At 41.3% G+C, this 22448-nt stretch overlaps 2 protein-coding genes across 3 annotated transcripts; one reads left to right on the top strand and one right to left on the bottom strand.

The window, feature by feature from the left end:
• Positions 1 to 1105: 1105 nt before the first annotated feature.
• Positions 1106 to 6443, bottom strand: yipf4 (Yip1 domain family, member 4). The gene is made up of 6 exons (XM_019882227.1): positions 6215 to 6443; positions 5562 to 5715; positions 3804 to 3975; positions 2829 to 2906; positions 2637 to 2750; positions 1106 to 1605 (listed from the first exon to the last, which is right to left on the bottom strand). The coding sequence occupies exons 1-6, from the start codon at positions 6270 to 6272 to the stop codon at positions 1468 to 1470; spliced, it is 714 nt and encodes a 237-aa protein (XP_019737786.1). The 5' UTR covers positions 6273 to 6443; the 3' UTR covers positions 1106 to 1467.
• A 690-nt stretch (positions 6444 to 7133) lies between these two features.
• Positions 7134 to 21881, top strand: exo1 (exonuclease 1). Of its 2 annotated transcripts, XM_019882242.1 has the most exons (14): positions 7134 to 7275; positions 8531 to 8705; positions 8823 to 8942; positions 9933 to 10056; positions 10720 to 10857; positions 11202 to 11414; positions 12435 to 12622; positions 12745 to 12847; positions 13086 to 13305; positions 15059 to 15248; positions 15468 to 15519; positions 15865 to 15960; positions 16074 to 16151; positions 19831 to 21881. In XM_019882242.1, the coding sequence occupies exons 2-14, from the start codon at positions 8545 to 8547 to the stop codon at positions 20008 to 20010; spliced, it is 1863 nt and encodes a 620-aa protein (XP_019737801.1). In that variant the 5' UTR covers positions 7134 to 7275; positions 8531 to 8544; the 3' UTR covers positions 20011 to 21881. The 2 variants fall into 2 exon arrangements, with proteins under 2 accessions (XP_019737801.1, XP_019737800.1); XM_019882241.1 differs by having other exon boundaries at positions 15468 to 15960.
• Positions 21882 to 22448: the final 567 nt, after the last annotated feature.

Below are 22448 nucleotides of genomic sequence, written 5' to 3'. Positions count from 1 at the left end.
AGTGGCGGTAATAAGTGTCATCTTTTTATTGACAAATCTCAGTGTAGAATATATCCGTCCATTTTCCAAACCACTGTATCCTCACAAGGGTCGCGGGGGATGCTGGAGCCAGTCCCAGCTGTCTTTGGGCAGTAGGCGAGGGGCACCCTGAACCGGTTGCCAGCCAATCGCAGGCCACACACAGACAAACAACCATCCGCGCTCACACTTTGGGACAATTTTGAGTGTTCCATTAACCTGCCATGCATGTTTTTGAAATGTGGGAAGAAACCGGTGAACCCGGATAAAACACACACAGGCAAGGGGAGAACACGCAAACTCGACAGAAGGAGGCCGGAGCCAGAATCCAACCTTGCACCTCTGTACTGTGAGGTCGACGCGCTAACCACTGGACTACCTGGCCACTCCAGTAAAATATATCATTTTTTAAAAATATAGATGTTTACGTGCCAAAATGCACACAAGTTTTAGTTTTTTTCCATTGCGTGTATGGGTGTCTCTGTAGTTTTGTCATGACATGAACTAAATAAATTCACAATCAGTGGGTTACTTTGTATTGACATAGACACACTTTATGGAGAAAGACTGTTTTAGTGACTGACCGAAAGTTAACACACCAGTAAACAATCTTTAGAAGTGTTGCCAACTTGCCAAAACTGATAAATGAGTTAGTCTCGCAGTTACATCTCTCCATAGAATTTTCGTCGTCACAATTTGTATTCTTGCAGAATTTTCATGAACAAGGCCAATCTGCAATATACTGATTAAAAAGCAAGAGTAGCCATACTCTTTTGAAAGTTGTGAACAATTAAAAGGCAATGTTATGCAACAAAAAGTATGTGAACCCTTTGGAATTACCTGAACTTACTTTTTTCCACCACGCATGGTAAATATTTACACAGTGTGTTCAATAAAAATACATGAGAACATATTATTTGTGTGGTATTAGTTCAAGCAAACTGTTTGTCTATTGTTGTGACTTGATGAAGATCAGAACACATTTTATGACCAATTTATGCAAAAATCCAGATAATACCTTAAGGGTTCACATACTTTTTCTTGCAACTGTATTTTACGATTGGGATTAAAATGTTTTAAAAAAACAAAACATTTGACCAGGGTCCTACTGAATGGTGTCTCGGATCATCCGCAATCACAAATATTTGCCACCAAATTTGGTACAGTGCATTTTAAGGAGAACAGTGCTTCAAAAGCTGGCGTAAAAAGTCTCTACCATAAGCAACTTATAAATGGTATCATCCCATCTGGATTGAACTGGTTGGAGGGCTGCACGGTTGAAGCTGTGAAAGCAGCTGCTTTATTTTTTTAACTGAACATTATGAAGACATAAGAGTTAAAAGTACATATACAAGGAACACACAATGCTAACATCCCCAGATATTTTTTTCCACCTTGTGGGGTATGTGTCACGGTCCATGAAAAAGTCCACAGTTCAAATTCATCTCGTCAGACACCGGTATAGAGTGATAGGAAGTAAATGTACAGAAGGAAAATGGGATAGATGAGAAGAGGCTTCTTTGTTTTAAATTCATCGCCAACCAGCAGTGATGCAGCGCTGTAGGCAGCCCAGAAAACTCCAAACAGCTGAAAAGAGCAAACAATGATAACCATCAACATCTGATTTTTTTCTTATTATATTAACAAACCTAAGAGCGTGTTAATTAAAAGCACATTTCCAACAAGTATGAAACATCCAAGTCACATCAAACAAAACGATGCTGCTTAAATAAAAATTGAACCTGTTCTTTTGCTCTGCGAAGAATGACCTAATACTTGTCCGACTGTACCTTTCTTACTGCGGTCGTAGGTTGCAGAGCTGCTAAATAGCATTTGAACACACTGAGGTCTTCCTAATGATTTGCCCCGCTCTTGTCACTTAGTAAGGTCGTCAAGATGTTGCAAAAGATTTTGGTATCATGTAGTGAACAACTACAGTATTGGAATGATGGTAACCTTCACCCTTTTAGGGACAGCGGTTACTACAGTGGACAGCTTATCATGTTATCAGGTTACAGGCTGCATGAAAGAGTTAACATTAAGACCTCTGTGAAAAGTTTTTATCAGAACTAGCTCCTATTAGCCAAGGCTCGACATGCAGGGTTTTGCACCCCAGTTTGCGAGGCAAAATTTGCATTTCGTGCCACATCAAAACACATTGAATAGCAAAACTGAGAATCAACCGCGGAGACTTCCCCGGGCTGGACGTCAAATACTCGTAGGCATTCGGAGGTGTGGGCGAGCTCGGTGCTACTTGGAACACACCAGGGAGCCAACAATAAGCGGAGGGGGAAACTAATGCCATCGGTAGCATCCGCTACTCTTTAAAATTTTCGGAATCATGATGTGTTACTGGTGTAACGAGTTGTGTCCAGTGATTTCCATAACATTTGTCAGCACTGCGTTTTTTGCAGTGTTGCATTTCAATTTGCAGCTTGATCAAGGCGCAAAATCCAAATTTTGACTTGCCAACTGCAATGCCGAGCCACTCATTTTGAGCGTTGTTGTGCATGTGACTTACGGCTTAATTACGATTTCTAAAAGCAGTTTATTTCTTTCTATTTTCTACATTACGTTGTGCATCTCAGGATGCGAGCGCATGAACGTCATTGACTCACTTTGATGAAGGTCGAAACCACCTCAAAACCTCCTATCACAAGAAGAAACGGGGCTATAACAATTAGCGGAAGAAGGGAATATCCAATCACTCCTAGGACCTGACCGTAGGAAACCTGCCCAAAACAAGTCTCATTAGAACAACACTTATTGCATTCGAAAAAGTGTGGCGACTAAAAATCATCTCAACTTACCTCGCCGCCAAGAACACGTGCCAAGAGAAAAATTGTTAGTGATCCAAATATCCAGATGGTGATGATCCAGGAAACCACCTGCCAATTCAAAGCAGCGTTTCAGTTTCAGGGTTCTTTTAACGGGCATTTGAATCAGACAGCTTGGCACAATGCCCATCATTACAACTTTTACAGTATATCTTTTTCGTGCCAGGTGAGCCAGGTACAAAATAAGCCAAGGTAACTCTGAGAAAATCGCAGCTTTCTTTGGCATGCGACGTATCTGCAGTAATGCAGTCAAATGGCTTAATATTATTCCGGATTCCCTGTCATCCGGAACAGGATCGGAGGTATTAAAAAATGGATGGGTGGAACCATTTTCACTCAGTACCATAGTTCAGTATCACTGAGTTCAAGAAAGTATGGAGAACAGTAAGGATCACAAAAACAACTTAAAACTGACAAGATTTTGCTGCCTAACTTATATTCCACAAGCGCAATATGAATCAGAATGCAGTGTTTAGGCTCGTGAGGGCGCATAGAACATATTATTGTAAAGAAAATGTTGGGTTTGACTTCCCCTTTAAAAGCGTATTGAATTATACATAATAATTGGGAATGGTTATTCCGGAGTAATATAGAAATGTGGAATAATATTGAATGATGAGTAATACTATGGAATGTTGTTGAGCAGTAATATCGAGCTTTTCCTAATGAGCTGAAAAGTTTAGAGTTGGAATTATATCAGGCTGTCAAAATGTGGAATTAAGAGGTAACAACAAAAAATTTACTTTTTTTGAAATGCCAAAAAAAAACATCCTAGGAATGCGCTGAACAATTTTGAATTGCTAAACACTAACCTACCTTCCTCCATAAATAATATGGATAATAAAATCTAAAGTTTTGAGATGAGCCTCAAATGGTTTTGTGGAAATTGGAGATGCAGTTTGTAACACATCTTGTAACATTTGGACCATCATATAATGATCTGCTCACCCTAAACTGTCCATAGATTGAGATCATGGAGAAGAGCAGGACCACAGCAAGTGGGCCCCAGAAGTCCGGGTTATCTCTGACCACCTGTCTGTTGTAGCCCAACGATGGCATTGGCATAAGCACACACCGAATCTTGTAGTAGATGTCCTTCACGTCAATGTCCAGCTCATCACTGATCACACATACATCATCACATTTAATGACAAAAGAGTTAAATGGATGAATGGATTTGCATTCTAAGAAGACAGTCAAATCACATAACAACAAAAGAAAAACATGAAGTGCATCCCTGTTTAAAAATGATACAGAAACCTAAAGTTTCACCAAGCTAGGCATCCATGATATTTATCAGTATATCTAGACTGCTTAGACCAGGGGTGTCAAACTCATTTCACATGGTGGGCCACATACGGCCTCGGTAGATGTCAAGTGGGCCGGACCATTAAAATGATACAATACTTTGCTATAAATAACCAAAACAATATGTCTTTCCTTTGTTTTGGTATAAAGAAGCACAAAAACATTAGGAAAATATTGAAATTTAATGAACATATCTTTTACAAAACATTTCATGAAGCACCTTACATTTCCTTCGACAAATGTGCAATTTACTTTTATCATTCACACATATGCATTGCAACTGATCCCACTGATTGTACAAACTTTAACAAGTAATTGGTATTGAAAAATATAGTAATGCACTTTAAGATTAAACAAGATTCATAAAGAAAGCAAGTTTTAAAGCATTTACACGTGCATATAAAATCTAAATGTAATCCCTGCCTACACCTTACAAACTAAGGAGAGTGCTATTAAATGTGTAAATGTGAGAGTGCTATTGATAGCGTCTGCTGTCATGGGTCTGTCTCAGTGACAGACTGAGGCTGCTGTTGTCTTCTTCTCTGATCAAAACAGTGTCCCCTTGCGGATACTCAATGAATTGCACCGGATTAAAAATATTAATTCTGTGTCTTTAATGCATTTTTTTCACTTTTACATTATCCTGCGGGCCTGATTGAAGCTACTTGCGGGCCGGTTCCGGCCCGCGGGCCGTATGTTTGACACCAATGCTTTACGTAATCATCTCGCGGGCCGGATTAAACTCCTTTGCGGGCCGGATCCGGCCCGCGGGCCGTATGTTTGACACCCCTGGCTTAGACTTATGTCATGTTAACATAAATAACATAACTCAACAACAGCCAGTAAGCATTTGAAAGTGTTGAATGACTCGAAAAATAAAGTCGGCAACAACAACAGTATTCTTGAGTAAAAATAATATTTTCCACCATCAAAAAATTGTTTCGGGCATTCACACTAGCCAATTCAGGCAAGTACAACAGCCTAGAAATAAGGAGTAATAAATCGATTGTCCACTTTCTCCATAGTTTAGTTAAATGTCCATCCTTATTTCTATTGGCTAATTATTGTCATAAGATGTCCATTTTTTTGTGCTTCTTTTTTATTTTACGGCTAGTTAAGCTTTCCTGCGATAATGTGTCCACACAAGCAATGACAAACACATTTGTCACAATTAAACATCTTACACAACAATTTAACATTGCACATCTGTCTACCAAAGGGGTCATCAACTTCAAAATAAGTAGTACTCAGCATCAATAAGGTTGGTGATCCCTGGTTTAAAATGTGCAATTTAAATTTGCAGCAATACCACAAGTCTGTCTTTAAGATCCCCTAGAAATGGCCACGTTGACTCTATAGGCATTGTAATAGCACAAAAAAAAAAAATCATTGACTTACAGAAGAGGTTTGTTGTCCTCACCATCATCTTCCTCCACTTCCAGCAGCCAACCGTACCCTCGCTGCCTCAGGAAGGCAGTGGCATAAGGGTCTTTACCACTGTCACTGCCCATATTGACTTTGATCTCAGGGGCAGCGATTGTGCCACTAAGCTCTGTAGGATATAGATGATTATTATTTTTTTGTTATTTATTTCAAATATATTACAAGTCATTACTGGAAAAACACAATGCGACTGAAATACTTTAATTAATTATGTAATTAGATGAATTCACAATCCATACAGTATTCTTGACCAGTTGAGCATTAATAAGATACCATCTAAAAAAAAACACAATGGTCAAGAGCGAATCATATTGCTATGTAATCGATCAAACATAATGTCAAAAATATATATTGGATGACCAACTGGATTTGTGTGAATATCTAGCATTAGTCACGACACATCCACATTGGGTTTAGTAAAATGATTCCATAGCCAAGTCATTGCTACACAACTAACTAAGCAACATTTACACTTCACGCAACACGTGTAAATATTGTTGACAACATTCGTGACAAAACAATACAATACCAGACCAGCATAATGACGCCAAGTGATGCGTTCTTGGGCCTCGTATGCTCGCAGCCAAGCTCAATCGCCGTTAGCTTACCTTGCGCCTCTGTCGAGGAGACAAATGTAAAGTCTCCGTTGTTGGGAGAAAACTGCATGGTTTCAGTTCAAACGCGTCAAATTCACAAAAGACCATTCGAATAGGAAAGTTGGGAAATATCCCGGGGGGTCGCTGTCATTAGCTACAGCTCTTTGGGGTGTTCGACTATCGCATCTTGTTTTCGTCTGTTGACTCCGTGAAGGAAAGCGGAAGTGCAGAGGATGCTGGGAAATGGGACACGTCTCATGATGCATTCATGTCATCTGAACTTAGTTTGGAAATTGGAAACGTCAATAGAGAAATAACCTTCATGTAACTGTGAAGTGTTTTCTGCGGTGGTGTGTGCTTCTGTTGTCTACCATATTTAGTGGCGGTTCTGGCATGAATGTGGCCTCGAGGTTCTGACAGCGCACGTCTGGTGATGGTTTGAGGGCATGATTACATTATTACATTATATATTATTAATTTTAGTTTTATTATCCACTATCATCTCCATTGCTTTAAATCATCTTTGAAAGCAACTAAACTGTGGTTTGCAAAACTGAGATTAATTTTAAATGGCGCAAGAGTACTTTAATTTTAAAACCGGATTAACTCATTTTAAAAATTGTTTTACTAAACTGAATGGTTGTTTGTCGAAGTGAGCCCTGGGATTGGCTGGCAACCAGTTCAGGGTGTACCCCGCCTAGGGGCTCGACGACAGCTGGAATTAGACTCCAGCACGCCCGAGACCCTTATGTAGATCGCCACATCCTGAAGACAGCTGGGCTAGGTTTCAGTACAGTATTCCCGCAACCCTCGTGAGGATAATGAATGAATGGATGGATATTATATACAGTATTCATGAAAATTCTATGTCATATTCCGGTTTCCTCCCACATTCCAAAAACAGAAAACCGGAGGCGCGCTTCCAATGACGTAATGATTCCGCCTCTTCCGCCTTTTTATCCAATCGTAGCCATTCTTAGGCATTTGCCGCTAAAACTAAACTCCATCCCGTCATTTCCTTGTGCATTGCAGTCAGTCAGCTACGGGTCGGAGCGTGAACTAGCCGAGAAGAGGTATGTTTTCAAAATGCTTCTTTGTGCTATTTGTGTCGGACTACCTTTCTTACTCACATCATTTATTCATATTACCAGAAAAAGCAAACGGCCAAAGCACCTAATTTGGGTTCCGTACCCTGTGTCATGGTTGATGCGCTGATAATTCTGTTTACTCTGACACACGTCTGAAACGATGAAAATGTTTCATACTATTCTTTTCCTCACTGACTGGCTGCTCACGACTCCAACTGCTCTACTCCTGCACCGACTGCAACAACTTATGTCTAAGCATTCCAATAGTGTAAGACTAAACCATTTTGCGAGGACAGAATTTTTCTTTTTTGCGAACGTTACTACATTTCACAAGAGTGTACAGTAAACTTTGCATCGATTCAGGAGGTCTTGAACACTCAACAAGGTTTGATTACTTATCCGTTGGGAATCAGAATATCGTTCACGTTTTTCCCCTGATCAATCCCGTGAGGAAAATTTAGAAGAATTAAAGGCATTTGCCTCGATGACAAATGGTGCGCTTTGTAGGTGACTGATGAACGAAGAGAAACATAAATTAAAATTTTATAGAATGCGTTGTATCTGGACTTGTAGTGATTTGAATTGTACACTTGAAGAAAATGTCCTGGTCGTTAAGATATACTGTAACTACACAGTCGAGCTAAAAATAAGTACAGTAAGCATCTTGATTTGATGTATGGGATAAGGTGGCAGATATTAGCCTCCTATTGGATAATTGATTTCTGATGGACACGTTTATACACCACTTATATGCAAATCCACCGGTTCCAAATTGCGAGTATGCAGGGGTCCACCGCACAGTGCATCCCGCATAATTGCAGACAGACATCAACAAATTCATTTATTTGTAATTTTTTTCCCAGAAACTTTTCTTCATTATTATTATAGCTGAAAAAACTCACCTATTTGCTGTTTTCTGCACAGACCAAAGCAAATAAAATGTATTACTTTGGTGCTGTGTTGTGGAATCTTGGCTAAAATGAGTTGAGGGTTTTCACTTGACAAAAGTAGTGCTCCACTTCCATCTTGTGGCATTGTGGGCACATCACCTTTTTGACGATGGGGCATCAATTATATGCAGATTATCGCAATTACTTGGTTCCTTACCAATACGACCAATACAGGGGAACACTGTATTTCCAAAATCCCCCAGCTTTACTTATCATAAAAAATGTACTGAACATTTGCTGGAAATGTACCACCCCTTTGCAACCCTAATTATTTGAAGTTTGTGTTTCAGTGTGAACTCTGAACATGGGCATCCCTGGCCTACTGCAGTTCATCAAAGATGCAGGAGAGCCAATCAATGTGAAGAAATATAAAGGCCAGACGGTGGCTGTAGACACATACTGTTGGCTTCATAAAGGAGCATTTTCATGTGCTGAGAAGCTCGCTAAAGGAGAACCAACTGATCAGTAAGTGTATTTGAAGATATATTGGTTGCAAAATCTTCAACGTTTGTTGTAATCTTTGCAAAGTGAGATTTGCGAGCGCGTTAATGTTTTTTTTTTTTTGTATGTGCCCACTTCTAGGTATGTATGGTACTGTATGAAATACGTGGACATGCTGTTTTCCTTCAATGTGAAACCAATTCTAGTATTCGATGGACGTAATCTACCTTCAAAACGAGAAGTGGAAAAGGCTCGCAGAGAGTGAGTTTAAACTTTGCAAATACTGTATATGAATGGAGATCAGATGCTGTAGAGGTGTTGGACTTTGTATTTGGGCCCAACTGATATGGAGTTTTGAGGCCGATGCCAATTTTTGGCATAAAAAAATTGAGCGATTAATTTAAATAGGATGAAATACATAATACATGCATTTGAGTGGGCATCAAGTATATGCAGATTTTCGCTATTGATGCACTGGCCTGGTCCTTATTCTCTGGCAATAGTGGGGGGTCAACTGTAAATATATTGCAGGGGGGTCTGACACCCTTTCTGGGTGGTGGCCAGACAATGAGCGTAGTTGTGGTAGAACTGTCAGAACCAGCATTGGCCTTGATTTAAAACAATATTTAAAATTAATAATTGAATTGTTAATTTCATCAAGTATAATAAAAAGATGTATCAATATTGAAGATGTTGTTTGCAGGTGGTGTATTTTTACTTCTGTGTCCAGACTTTACGAAACACCTTGTGGAACACAAGATTAAATTAAGAAAAAATAAAAATGATATAATGAAACAAATGCAAATGTCTAGTGGCCCAAAAAAAAAGTCCCAATCAAACTGTGTTAGTACAACTTCTTTTGAGTGGAAGTGCAAATTGGACTGGCCCTGGTTTTTACTTAAGAAAATGGCACCACATTTAATATTACAGTATTATTTCTGATATATTTGAGTTAAAACTTGTGGATTTCAACATTGCTTATTGTAGAGAAGATGTGATGAAGATATTTGTAATATGTTCCGTAGAAATAACACATTAAAACAAGTGTCTTTGTCACTGTAGCCCGGCAGTATTGATTGAAGTTCTATTGCAGCATCAATCATTTTCCCCACTGAAAAATCAAACATACTCGCCATTAGCTTTAATCCTGTTTTTTGTTGAGCTTTGATACGATATATTGAAAGAATAAATGTCATTGTATTTGCAAAATATATACCTTAACTGCATATTCCGTATTCATCTGCCCTCCAGGCGTCGAGAAGCAAACCTCCAAAAAGGCCGGCAACTGCTACGAGACGGCAAACTTTCTGAGGCCAGAGACTGTTTTACCCGGTGTGTCAACATCACTCCAGCCATGGCACATAATCTGATTAAGGTGCCCACACTCTCTCTTGTGTTCCTGCTTTCTTCTGATTTGTCCCCACGTAGTGCTATGAGCGTCTGGTGTAGTTGCTCAAACAAGAAATATTATTTTGCGGTCTGATCAAGGTGATACCTTTTCAATTTTGCTGTACATGAATCCCACTTCAACAAGAGATCTTGAATAAGAATACACTACAATGAGATAGAGGGAAGTGAAAGTAAGTAAATTTAAACCTGCATCCCATCAGCGAACATTTTTCAATATACTTTCTGCCGCCAGTTTTATTTCCTCAGTCTGATTATCAAATGCCGCTTGGTTTAATATATCACTAACAACCGCATATACTGTAAATATAGGATTATAAATGACACATCTCTGTGGGTGTGTGATTTATTAAGATGTAAACTACGTCAATCTGAGTTAATGTCATTTTTGTATGGATTCTTCTCAATAGGGTTGTAAGAGGTACGGTATACCCTGGACAGATCACTAGTCACTTGACAGAACACATAGACAAGCAAGCATACATTCTTGCATTTACATTGATGAGCTGTTAAGAGTCTTTTAGGAGGAAATGAGAGTGTCCACTTCATGTCAGGCTCCAGTCTTATGGTACACTAATGCAAGTCGCGAAGAAGTAACACTCTTCCGGGTGTATGTGTTTTGTTGTCCAAGGCCGCGAGGGCGAGGGGAGTAGATTGTGTCGTGGCCCCATATGAGGCTGATGCTCAGCTAGCATACCTGACCAAGTCTGGTTTGGCTCATGCAGTCATCACGGAAGACTCTGACCTTCTGGCATTTGGCTGTAAAAAGGTATTGAAAGAAATGATGATCAATTAATGCTCAGATGCGATTGACACTGTGGGAGAGGTGTTAATTTGAACCATATATTGTAGCTCGAGAACTGCTCTGTTTCATATTGAGGGCTCTGTCTCTCAGCTACAGTTTTAGCAACAGCTAAAACGTTAGCAACAGCACCCAGTGCAAAAGTTCAATAGTAACAGTACAGTAATAATTCTATGAAGTGTGGCCAAGAGGTGAGCTACAGTTTGTACTTAGCAAGAATTCAATCAAAAGGAGTCACAATATGTTGCTGGCCTATGTATGACTAGCCAGATATCTTCACAAGTCAGACATGATCTTTCATAACAACACAGGTGATCCTAAAAATGGACAAAGAGGGAAACGGCCTGGAGATTGACCAGTGCAACCTTGGTCGATGTCGCTCCCTGGGCAACGTTTTCACGGAGGAGAAGTTTCGCTATATGTGCATACTCTCCGGCTGTGACTACCTGGCCTCTCTGCATGGTATTGGCCTGGGCAAGGCCTGCAAGCTGCTGAGACTGGCAAAAGACCCCGATATCCTTAAGGTGAGATCACTTTCTATTCATGTTTCACTTTGCATATGCACAAAAATGCCTAGGCGGCGAGGGCAAAGAGGAAATCATTGAGAACCAGGCATGCATGCACTGAAACGCAATGAGATGCAGATAAATAATGGGCAGATTCTCTGTAAAATAATCTGGAAACTTCACACAGGAAGGCCCGAGTTGAAATGGCATATTCAATTAAGGTGCTACCTATTGAATTATCAGAAACATTGAATGTGTAAGGCTAGTTTCTGTTTCACAATTTCTATTACCTTTGCACGACATGTGGCAGATACAAATTATTACCATTCATTTTCTGATCCGCTTCTACTCACGTGGGAAATCCCGAACTGGTTGCCAGGGCACACGGAGACGAACAACCATCTGCGCTCACACTCACACCTAGGGACAATTTAGAGTGTTCCATCAACCTGCAATGCATGTTTTTGGAATGTGGGACGAGTACCCGGAGAAAACCCACGCAGGCACGGGGAGAACATGCAAACTTCATACAGGAAGGCCGGAGCCCGATTTGAACCCTGCACCTCTGCACTGTGAGGCCTGGGTGGTAATCAGTGGACCACCGGTCCGCCCTATCAAAGTTTGTTCAATGAAATGAACATTCTTCAATTAGCAATCACATGTTATGGCCAAATTATCTAGGAAAAGAAGAAAGTCAGTTAGTTGTAGTATTTCATATTGAATTAGTACAGTCCTGGTTTGTTTTTGATTTGTTTACGACTGTCCAGCCGTGCAAAGTTGCAGGGTTACAAATAGCACCAAATGAAGTCTTCTACACAGCGCCAAATGAAGGGATTGTCACGTGTCACAAGAAGGCATGATTATAGCCTAGCATGTTTTTTCGCACAAATATTTCCTGTAATTATGACTTTAATGCTGGGTTAGTAAGACTAGACTGCAGCACATTCCGATTTGCGTTCAAATTCAGGTGCTGAATTACCACTTTTGAAGCGTTTGGCATGACTTGTTTTGCATTGTGCCGTCTGCTTTTGGCGTCAGGTGATCAAGAAAATGGGCCAGTACTTAAAGATGGATCTCGCAGTCCCTGAAGAGTACATCGAAGGATTTGTCCGAGCCAATCAGACCTTTCTTTACCAGCTGGTATTTGATCCTGTCAGCAGGAAGATTGTCCCCCTCAACCCGTACGCAGACGACATCAACCCGGCCACTCTCAGTTATGCTGGAGTGTATCCTACACACTCGTGGGATAAATCTGAATTGAGGTATAAACGTTTTCGGAAACTGCAAATTTCTCAATAGTTTTCTACCCACTTGGGCAGCACAGGTACCTTAACTGTATCGGATGTAGGCCTGTCGGAGAAGACACAGCCTTGCAGATGGCCTTGGGGAACCTTGACATCAACACAATGGAGAAGATTGATGACTTCAACCCAGACAATCCTAAGACACAGGTACCTGATGCGTTTTTTTTTCCCCCGTCAACAATCAAATGGCTGACAATGTCAGCGCGACAATTCCTTTCAACACAAAGGGGCGCGCGGGTGGACACGAACCCTCCCTATCACACTGGAAGGTGAGATGGGGAAAGAGAAGTGCAAAGGTTGATGACCACGGTCAAAGAGGCTTGTTTTAAGAATAATGACAGAAATTCCCTCTTTGATCCAGAATAACTCCCAGATCTCTCCCCAGCCCGCAAAACACCGCAGTCGCAGCTGGAATGAGAGCAGGGTCCCCGGTCCTGCTGGGCTCAGTATTTGGAGTGGTAGCGGGAAGGTGACGTCGATTGCACCGGCCCAGCCTTCTGCCTCCCCTGACAGGCCCCCGTCCACCAGGGGGAAGGAGAGAGTCATCAACCTGGCTGCGGTCAGGCTTCCCTGCAAAACCGTGCAAGTGAAGAGACCGCGAGAAGGTGAGACAGTCACATGAAGCTGAAATACATCCCGGCATTTATTTATACTGACAAAATATTTACTCACTGGAAAAAAAAATATGAAACGACATGTCTAACAGCCATTTTTTTAATAAAGTTTAATGCATTCATGCATCAAAACAACGTGAGTATGGTTATCTTTGAAAATGTTTCTCACGATTCTGAGCTGAAGTTGTGGCAGAAAAACTTAATTTCGAGCAGGGGTCATCAACATGGTGCCCATGCGCACCGGGTAGCCGCGAAAGACCACTGGCCTGTCCTAAACATTGTTGATCAGTGATTAAACAATGTGGCTTCCCAGGAATGTTGTCAAAGTGATCATTCAAAAATATAAAGACTTGCCAAGACTTTATATGAAGAAAGTATTGCACATTGATATTAATTATTCCTACATTGGTGATTAAAACTCATTAAATCGCAGCCATTCTCACTGGAGCAACCCCCTCAATCCCAGCGTTTTACTGGATTTTGACTGATCTTGCAAGGCCCACAGAATATTTGGTTCTCATGCTATGTAAACATGGAGCCTACCAAATTAAAGTTTGGACTCTCTCCTTTCAGAAGAAAAAAAATAGTTTCTATCTTTTTCCATTCTTCAGCAATCAGCTTTACAAAATGGCTAAGTTTCATGAAAAAGGCGATTCCTGGGCAAAAAAAAAGAGAAAAAGAGCTTTTTGTAAAAGCATGCCTCTCAAGCACGTGAGGCACCACTGCCACCTACCGGTCGCTTTTTTACATGATTTACAATGCAAACGGCGTATTCTCATTCACAGATTGCATCAGACCCTCCTCCTCTCTATGACGCAAAAAAAAAGACTTAGACGTACAAGTACGTCGTTGGTAGGCGGGGCCTAATTTTAAAAAGACGTACAAGTACGTCTTGTGGAATGAAAGAGTTAATATTATTATGAGAAATCATGAACATGATCTGTCTTCACACACACTACAAGTAAAAAATTTGAACACTCATAGGATGCCACCTGGTTGGCGCCAGGCTGGCCGCCCAGTAGGGGAACAGAGGCCGGACCACCTGACACTCGCCACAGCTCGAGCCCACCCAGTCCAACCATATCCCAATGACTGACTGAAGTTTACTCCTGGAGGTGCTTTGCCAGATTAGCTTTGATGAAAGCAATGTCAAGTTGTATGAGAATGATGCTAAAGAGAAAAGTGTGACAGCTCGTGAACCAAAGCATCCCACATCATGTGGTCAGCACGTTTGTGCAAATGGAACAGACTCCTTACTTTTTTATTGATGGGACCTGCTGACAGAAGTAACAAGCTGAATTGTGAGATGTATTTGTGCGTTGTTCACTTTAAGCCAAATGCTACTAACTGGCGGTCAGAACTGTGACTTTCTCTCAACTTGTGAATGGTTGATTAGCAATACTGTATGCGCCTTGTGAACTCAGGCTGGACAGGCTCCAGCTCAACCACAAACTATTTGGGCGCATGAAAACAATTCTTTCATTAGATAATACTGTACATGTCATGTCTTTCGGTTCATGTTAACATTTTCGGGGACAGCGGTTACCACAGTGGACAGCTTATCATGTCATCAGGTAACAGGGTGCATGAAAGGGTTCATTATCCCAATAATATCGATATAGCAATGGTCGACACCCACACGGGATATCAAATATTTTTTTCAATATTGTGCAGCCCAAGTGGAAATGATTTCGGTTTGTGCACTTTGACTGCATTTGCACCTTCTTTTCTCTCCCTGCCACAGACAGGAGTCTATCAGATCAAGATGTTCTGCAGCAGTACTCCTCCGTTGTGAAGCGATCCAAGTCAGACCAGCAGCCAGAAACGCAAAAGTTAATACCAATCGGTCAGCCACGGCCACGCAACCGCTTTGCCACACTCCTGCAGAGGAGGAACCAGGATGTCGATGACGAAGACCAGGCCATGAGCAGCAGGTGATCTTTTTTTTTTTCCATTTTTACCTTGAACAACAGGAACATATTAGCAATGGTGATATTCATATTGATGATATGTTTTAATAACTGTCTTTTATCTTCAGATAAACTGCTGGAATCACCCCCCCCCCCAAACCGATACCATTTCTCAACAATAGGGATTTAAATTTTTGTATAAGTATGCAGCAAGATTAAATCTCTCTTTGTTTCCACATGCAGATTCTTCAGCAATTCCAGTTCAGCTGCCATCAATATAAAGGAATCTGCTCAGGTGGGTTTCGGTCAGAGTGTGGGGCCCCAAGCTACAAGCCCTCTTGAGCACACTTCCATGCCCGAGTGCTCAGAAGGGCCCGAAGCCCCAAGCGTGGAAACACCCAGCCCACCCACTTCTCCGAATCGCACTTCCCCCCATTCAGGCAGTCAGGGCCTCAGACTCTTTAACTGGTCAGACAGTTCGCCCTCGACTGATCGATCACAGACACTGAAGTCTAGTTTAGGCCTGGATGGCCTGCAGCAGTTCCAGTATAAGAAGGACCGTCTCTCCTTATCCACTAAGTCCTCAGTTCACAGAAGCCCAAAAGAGGAGGACAACCTCAAAGTCTCTCTTTCTTCCCAGGACAGCGCCTATTTTTCCCAGTCCCAGCCTTCCCTTGTTTCTTTATACAAAGACGAAACACCCCACTGCGGCCACAACTTCTCCCATTCAGTGCCCGTAAGTTTGTACAAATCAATACATCCTGTGCAGTTAAGCCGCATTTCCACGTATATGAGCAGATTTGCATGATTTTGTGCCTGATGTTGAAATAGTATTTCACGTTATCTCAGGAAATGGATTCTGAGTCCGAGCAGAGTCCCGCGTGCTCCAACGATGCCGAGGATACATTTGGATTGATACAATTAAAGGTGGGTTTATCGAGCTGCAGCACCATATTTGAGAAAATTTGAATTGTGAGGGGTCCTCGGTTCACAACAGAGTTCTGCTCCTAGTAGGGGTTGATTGATTTGATTTGCCAATACTCACTAATCTTTCTTGCGTCATGGGCGGGTTTCACATAAAGACGTATACAGTGAATCCGGAAAGTATTCACACTTCACTTTGTCCACATTTTGTTATCTTACAGCCGCATTCCAAAATGGAATAATTCCCCCCCAACCGTCCACACACACACCACAGAATGACAATGTGATTTTTTTTCTTTTCTGTAAATTAATCCATCCATCCATTTTCCGATCCACTTTATCCTCACAATGGTCACGGATAGGCGTGCTGGAGCCTATCCCAGCCGTCTTCGGGCAGTAAGCGGGGGACACTCTGAACCGGTTGCCAGCCAATCGCAGGGCACACACAGACGAACAACCACCCATGCTCACAATCACACCTCAGCCCAATTTAGAGTGTTCCACCAACCTGCCATGCATGTTTTTGGAATGTGCGAGGAAACCGGAGTACCCTGAGAAAACCCACGCAGGTACGGGGAGAACATGCAAACTCCACACAGGAAGGTTGGAGTTGAACACTTCACCTCTGCACTGTGAGGTGGACGCACTAAGCAGTCACATGTATTTAAGTATTCGCAGCTTTTGACACAAAGCTCCAAATTGAGCTCATCATGTTTCCACTGATCATTGATCATCCTTGAAAGTTTCCTACAGCTTAATTGGAGTATAGTTGTGGTAAATTCAGTTGATTAAACACAATTTAAAAAGATAAACACCGATTTGCCTACATAAGATCCCACAGGTGACGGTGCATGACAGAGCACAAATCACGCATGAAGTTAAAATAATTGTGTGTAGGCTGCCGAGACAGGCTTGTTTTGAGGCACAAATCGAGTGAAGAGTATTCCTGCTCCTTTGATGGTTCAGATGAGTACAGTGGACACCATCATCTGTAAACGAAAGAAGTTCCTAACCAGTAGGACTCTTCCAAGAGCTGGCCTGCCATCTAAACTGAACAATCGGGGGGAAGGGCCTTAGTAAGGTGACCAAGAACCCGGTGGTCCAGTGGTCCTTTGTGTGAAGAGAGGAGAACCTTCCCGAAAGGACAACATCCCTGCAGCACTCCACCAATCTGTCCTGTATGCTCGAGTGGCCAGACAGAAGCCACGCCTTCGTAAAACACATATGGCAGCCCACTTGGAGTTTGCCAACAGGCGCCTGAAAGATCTCACACCAGGAGAAATAAAATTCTCTGATGAACCAAAGATTGAACGCTTTGGCATGAACCCCAGGTGTCATGTTTGGAGGAAACCAGTCGGTGATCATCACCTGACCAATACCATCTCTAAAGTGAAGAATGGTGGTGGCAGCAGCATCGTGCTTTTGGGATGCTTCTCAGTGAAAAGAACTGGGAGACGAGTCAGGATGGAGGCAAATATGAATGAGCAATGTCCAGAGACATCCTGGATGAAAACCTGCTCCAGAGTGCTCAGGACCTCAGACTGGGGCAAAACTGCCCAAAGACAGATGTGGCAAGCTTGCGGCATTATCTTGAAAAAGACTCGGTGCTGGGATTACAGTAAAAAATGCATGAGCAAAGGCCATGAATACTCTGATACATGTGATGTTTTAGTTTACTGTTTTTAATAAATTTGCAAAAATTTCCCCAAAACTTTTTGGGGTGTTGTGTAAAATTTTGAGGGGGGGAGATGAGTACAGTTTTCACAGTTGATGCATTCCCAGCCATCGTAACTCCTCAGTAAATTGGCCGACTGGAAGACGAAATGCGCAAAACGCAGGATTCACGCTTTAAACATCGATGTGGAATAGTGAAGTCAACTAATTGATTAATTGGTTCAACCACTAGTTCCTACAATGACAATGTTACAAATTTGTCCACTAGCTGTAATGCACCCTAATCTATCCCTCATTTACATAATGCAACTGTGATGTCAGAAAGTAAATATTTTCGTGGGGGGGGGGTGATCACTTGACCTTGTTGTGCCATGTGAAGATGGGATTCATATGCAGCTGGGCAATTGACTTCATTGCACACCGTTGGCAGGCTCCAGCTATATTTTGGTCCAGCCGTGAACCGAGGATTGCCTCTTGTTTATTTCATGTGATGATGGTCACTTTCGCAGCACGGTGAAAGACTGGTTGAGCGCATCTGCCTCACAATGCACAAGAGTCTAGTTTCGAATTCCTTCTTGTGTGGCGTTTGCGTGTGTGCTTGCCTGGCTTTTCACTGGGGAATCCGGATTCCTCCCACATTCCAAGAAACAGCATGTTACGCCATATTAAAAAAAAAAAAAAGATAAACCACTAGTGTCAAACAACAGGCCCTAGGGCCAGATCCAGCCCTCCGTATCATGAAAGACAATTTTAGTGGCAGCCTGTGAAAAGCTCTGGTGAGCTCTGGTGAACAGTAAAGCGAGGGTCCGATCAGGGTTTTATGCTGCTGACTTCGATACCGATCATTTATGAGTGAAATCAGCCAATACGATCACCCGGACAAGCTGCACATTTTTCAATTTAAGGGAGCTTCTAGCTATTTATTATGAATTGAGAGATCATATTTTTAAATTAAAAAAACATTCATATCCAAATTTCCATCTCTTTGCTATTGAAAAAACAGGACATGAATTCAAATTGACAGTACTGGTACAAAAAAAAACAACTGCATAAGCATATCTTATGATTCAGTTCCTGTTTTGGTCAGTAGCATGCAGTGTTAAAGATATTGGGAGGGGAAGCTTCACTGCACACAGACTGGTCTCCTCTTGGCTGCAGGCTGCAATGTGTGTGCTGGGTTTGATCGTTTTTTTTTTTTTTTTTTTTTGTGATCGGCAATAAAAGGCATTTTGGATAATCGGCAATTTTTATACAGTGTTTTCACTTGGTGGTGGTGTCACTTTTTCCTCCCAGTGATTTCGACATTACTGGCTGTGTTTTGAATTACAGTCAAACCTCGGTTTTCGTCCATAATCCGTTCCAGAAGGCTGTTCGAAAACCGAAATTTTTCGAAAACTGAAACCGCGCTCTTTTTAAAATAAAAATGTTTACTGAACACGTCTGCTCACAATGGAAAGCAACACGAGGAAGCGTCACTTACTAGTGTAAGGAAGGCGAGAGGAGTCAAATGGTGCATTCATATGCGCTCAGTTTGTTCGAGAACCGAAACTTCTTCGTCATCCGAGGCATAAAAAAACTCAAAATTTTTGGTTGAAAACCGAATTGGTCGAGAACCGAGACGTTCGAAAACCAAGGTTTGACTATATTTTGAGGGGACAGTAAATTTACGGTTACGCAAGCTGTGCACTCAGTGCTTTCCATAATCAGGATAAGGACAAATAGCGAAGTGCCAGGAAGTATCCCCCTCCTCCATACAGCACAACTTTTGTGCAACAGCGGTATTGATGTCTGCAGTGTTGTCACTAAAATCAGCCTTTAAAAAATGTCTTATTTTTGTTCTAAAATAACATGACAACAAAACTTGGAAGGGAATATTTTTGGGGAAGAAAATGATGTGGTATGCTTGCATTTTATATGTGATGGTATGTGTGGTACAGTATATGGATTTTTCCACAACCCTCATTGTTTTCTTTCTCCTTGTTTCCCTTTCCCCATATCATCACTCCAGGTCACAGGTCTGTCGAAGCCCAAGAAGCTTAAAAGTCTGGTTAAAGCCACAAAGGTGCACGCATTGGGCCCAGCAAGGGCCAGTGGATTGAGGAAGAAATCCTCCGCAAACAACGAGAACAACCCTAGTTTCCAGGCCACCATCAGTAGTCTGTGGAAAAATTACAGCTTCAAAAAGTAACTTTTTTTGTATTTTTGGGGGGGGGGGGGGGTCATGTTTTTAAGTAATAGAAGAATAGTCTTTGAATGCAAAACTGATCGCACTGGACATGAACCCTGCTGGATTGGAAGCCAGATTGGTCAAATGTCGAGATTACCTGATTCCGACTCCATTTCTGTAAACAGACTGGCATTTTGACTGATCGTGGCTGTGATGCTTATATCCATGACTTAAGTTTCTGTTGTTGTAAAAGAGAAAAAAAAAACCCTTGTATTTGGGGGTTTTTTTTTTTGTTTTGTTTTTTTTTTGGAGACACCCAAAATATGATGTCTTGCAAGAAAGGAGACCCGATGTCTGCGCTTGAATGCAATCTGTTGGCTAGTTCACAGCAAACAAATGCCTCACAATCAGGCACCTCTGGTGCTTGTTATGAATAGTTCACATAGTGCTCAGCACTTTTTTTTTTTTTACACAATAAAGTTATTGTATGTTTTGTCTATCATACCGTAAACACTGAAGGAAGTGGGGTGGCATAGTATTTTTTTGCAGTCAAAGAATGTGTCAGGTAGTGGAAGTGATTGAGTGTTGACAGAAAATTCCCGGCCTGCATGCATGCACAACAAGATTGTGGCGATAATGATTACGGTTGGTTTGGTATTTCGAAGGTTTCCTCACAAGTCTCTGTGGGAATGACTGTAACAAATGAGCTCTCAAATGAATTGAATGAATTTGAAGTCCTACTTAACAGATGGGGTGGTGTGAAATAGGACTGGTTTATTTTCTGATCCATTTTGCACGCAAGTAAAATGAATCTACCTCCAGATATTCAGTGGGATTTGATATTTACTGATATAGGCACCGACCCCCTGTTTGCTACAATGAGTTTTTCATGCAGGCTGTTTGGGGTCAATGTTAGTCCTGGGCTAAATTATCATCAGAGTCTAGCCAGTTTGTACAAGTGCACATTGAGGCACATTATTTACACAGATTAAAAAATAAAAAATCCGGTCATGGCCTGAAAGGACTCTGGCATTACCACATTTAAATAGTCATTTATTCATATTCGTCCGTTCTTCCTGTTTTGGGTTACAAGTGACCCGGTCAGTGCCCGTCTCAGCTAACTTTGGCAGGGTATGCTCTGAACTTGTTGCCATCCAATTGCAGGTCACATATTAGTAAATGACCATTTATTCACAGTGACACGGATTGGCAAATTAGACTCTTTCATCAACCTTATGTGCTAGCATTGGGAGAAAATGCACAACAGCTCCACACATAAAGCACTGCGAGACAGACTTCTTAACCAAATGCTGCACCTGACACACCCTGACTTAATGCTTTGTATATTTGATCCAATTAATGAACTGTTCAAAGGTTTTCCTTTACAAGCCAGCGTTAAACCTGTTCGACTAACACTTTACATTTCGGGGTTCTGTTCTAAAGCGTCTGAGAAATGGTACCAGTTTTATTAGCATCGCGGTCACAATGTTACAATGCTGTGTCGATGCCTTTTCTCCTCTTTCGCTTCATGGAAAGTTACTTCCTCCTCCTCTTATCACTGCACAGCCACAAACAGCAAGAAGTGCCCTGTTGTCTTGGATTTGTTCCAGGACTAATTACATAACAATTGAGCGTGTAATACTGTTTTTGCCTCCTCCTTTCATGTTTGTGGTGATGGAAAGAACAAGTGAGAGGATAGCATCATCTGTTTTCATTTTCTGCTTCATGACCTGTGTAATTCTCCGCAATACGGATCCTTTTGCTTCTACAATAAGAGTGAACAGTACCAGCATAATGTCAGTTAGGGTCCATCAGATGACACTTTTTTTCCCATACATGCTTCCACCAGGCAAAATGTCTGTACAGTGTACAAATAAACTTCTCAAATAATGCTAATTTAGCATGAATTTCCTTTGTGTGTGTCTGTCTGGAACTATATCTGATGGCTTTGTCCGTTGACACAGTGACATCTGCCCCCTATTTGTTGTGACTGGTGTGTCCCTTTTTTTCCATTGGCCCACTGCAATTTGAACTTTGCTTAGCAAAGTTGTCAAATGTATGACAGACCCAGTATACTGAAAAAAAAAAAACTGGATGTTGAATTTACTCAATGGCTGCAACATATTAGACTCTGGATTTTGATTTTTATTATTTTATTTTGTGCAACCACTTCAAATGAAACTGAATAAATGCAACAACACAGTTTTTCATTGTATTTAGCAGTTAAAATGTCATTTCATTGGTTAACTGTTTAAATGAACAAGAAATAAAAGCACTTTCTCTTGAGATTAATAATATTGCTGATGGAAGAAAACTGAACATACAGAAATAGACAAACTTTTTGGGGGTGTTGTTTAAATATAAAAATATCCTGCTCTATTTACAGTAATGATGTTAAATTACCAAAATTAGTGTGATGTATTGCCAATAATACCCAAAGTAATGAGTCATATAATTGT

Source organism: Hippocampus comes, unplaced genomic scaffold (genome assembly GCF_001891065.2).
Source record: "Hippocampus comes isolate QL1 unplaced genomic scaffold, H_comes_QL1_v1.1 scaffold36, whole genome shotgun sequence".
NCBI lineage: Eukaryota > Metazoa > Chordata > Actinopteri > Syngnathiformes > Syngnathidae > Hippocampus > Hippocampus comes.
The sequence above is the reverse complement of the archived record's forward strand: the minus strand, read 5'-3'. Positions and strand labels throughout refer to the sequence as shown.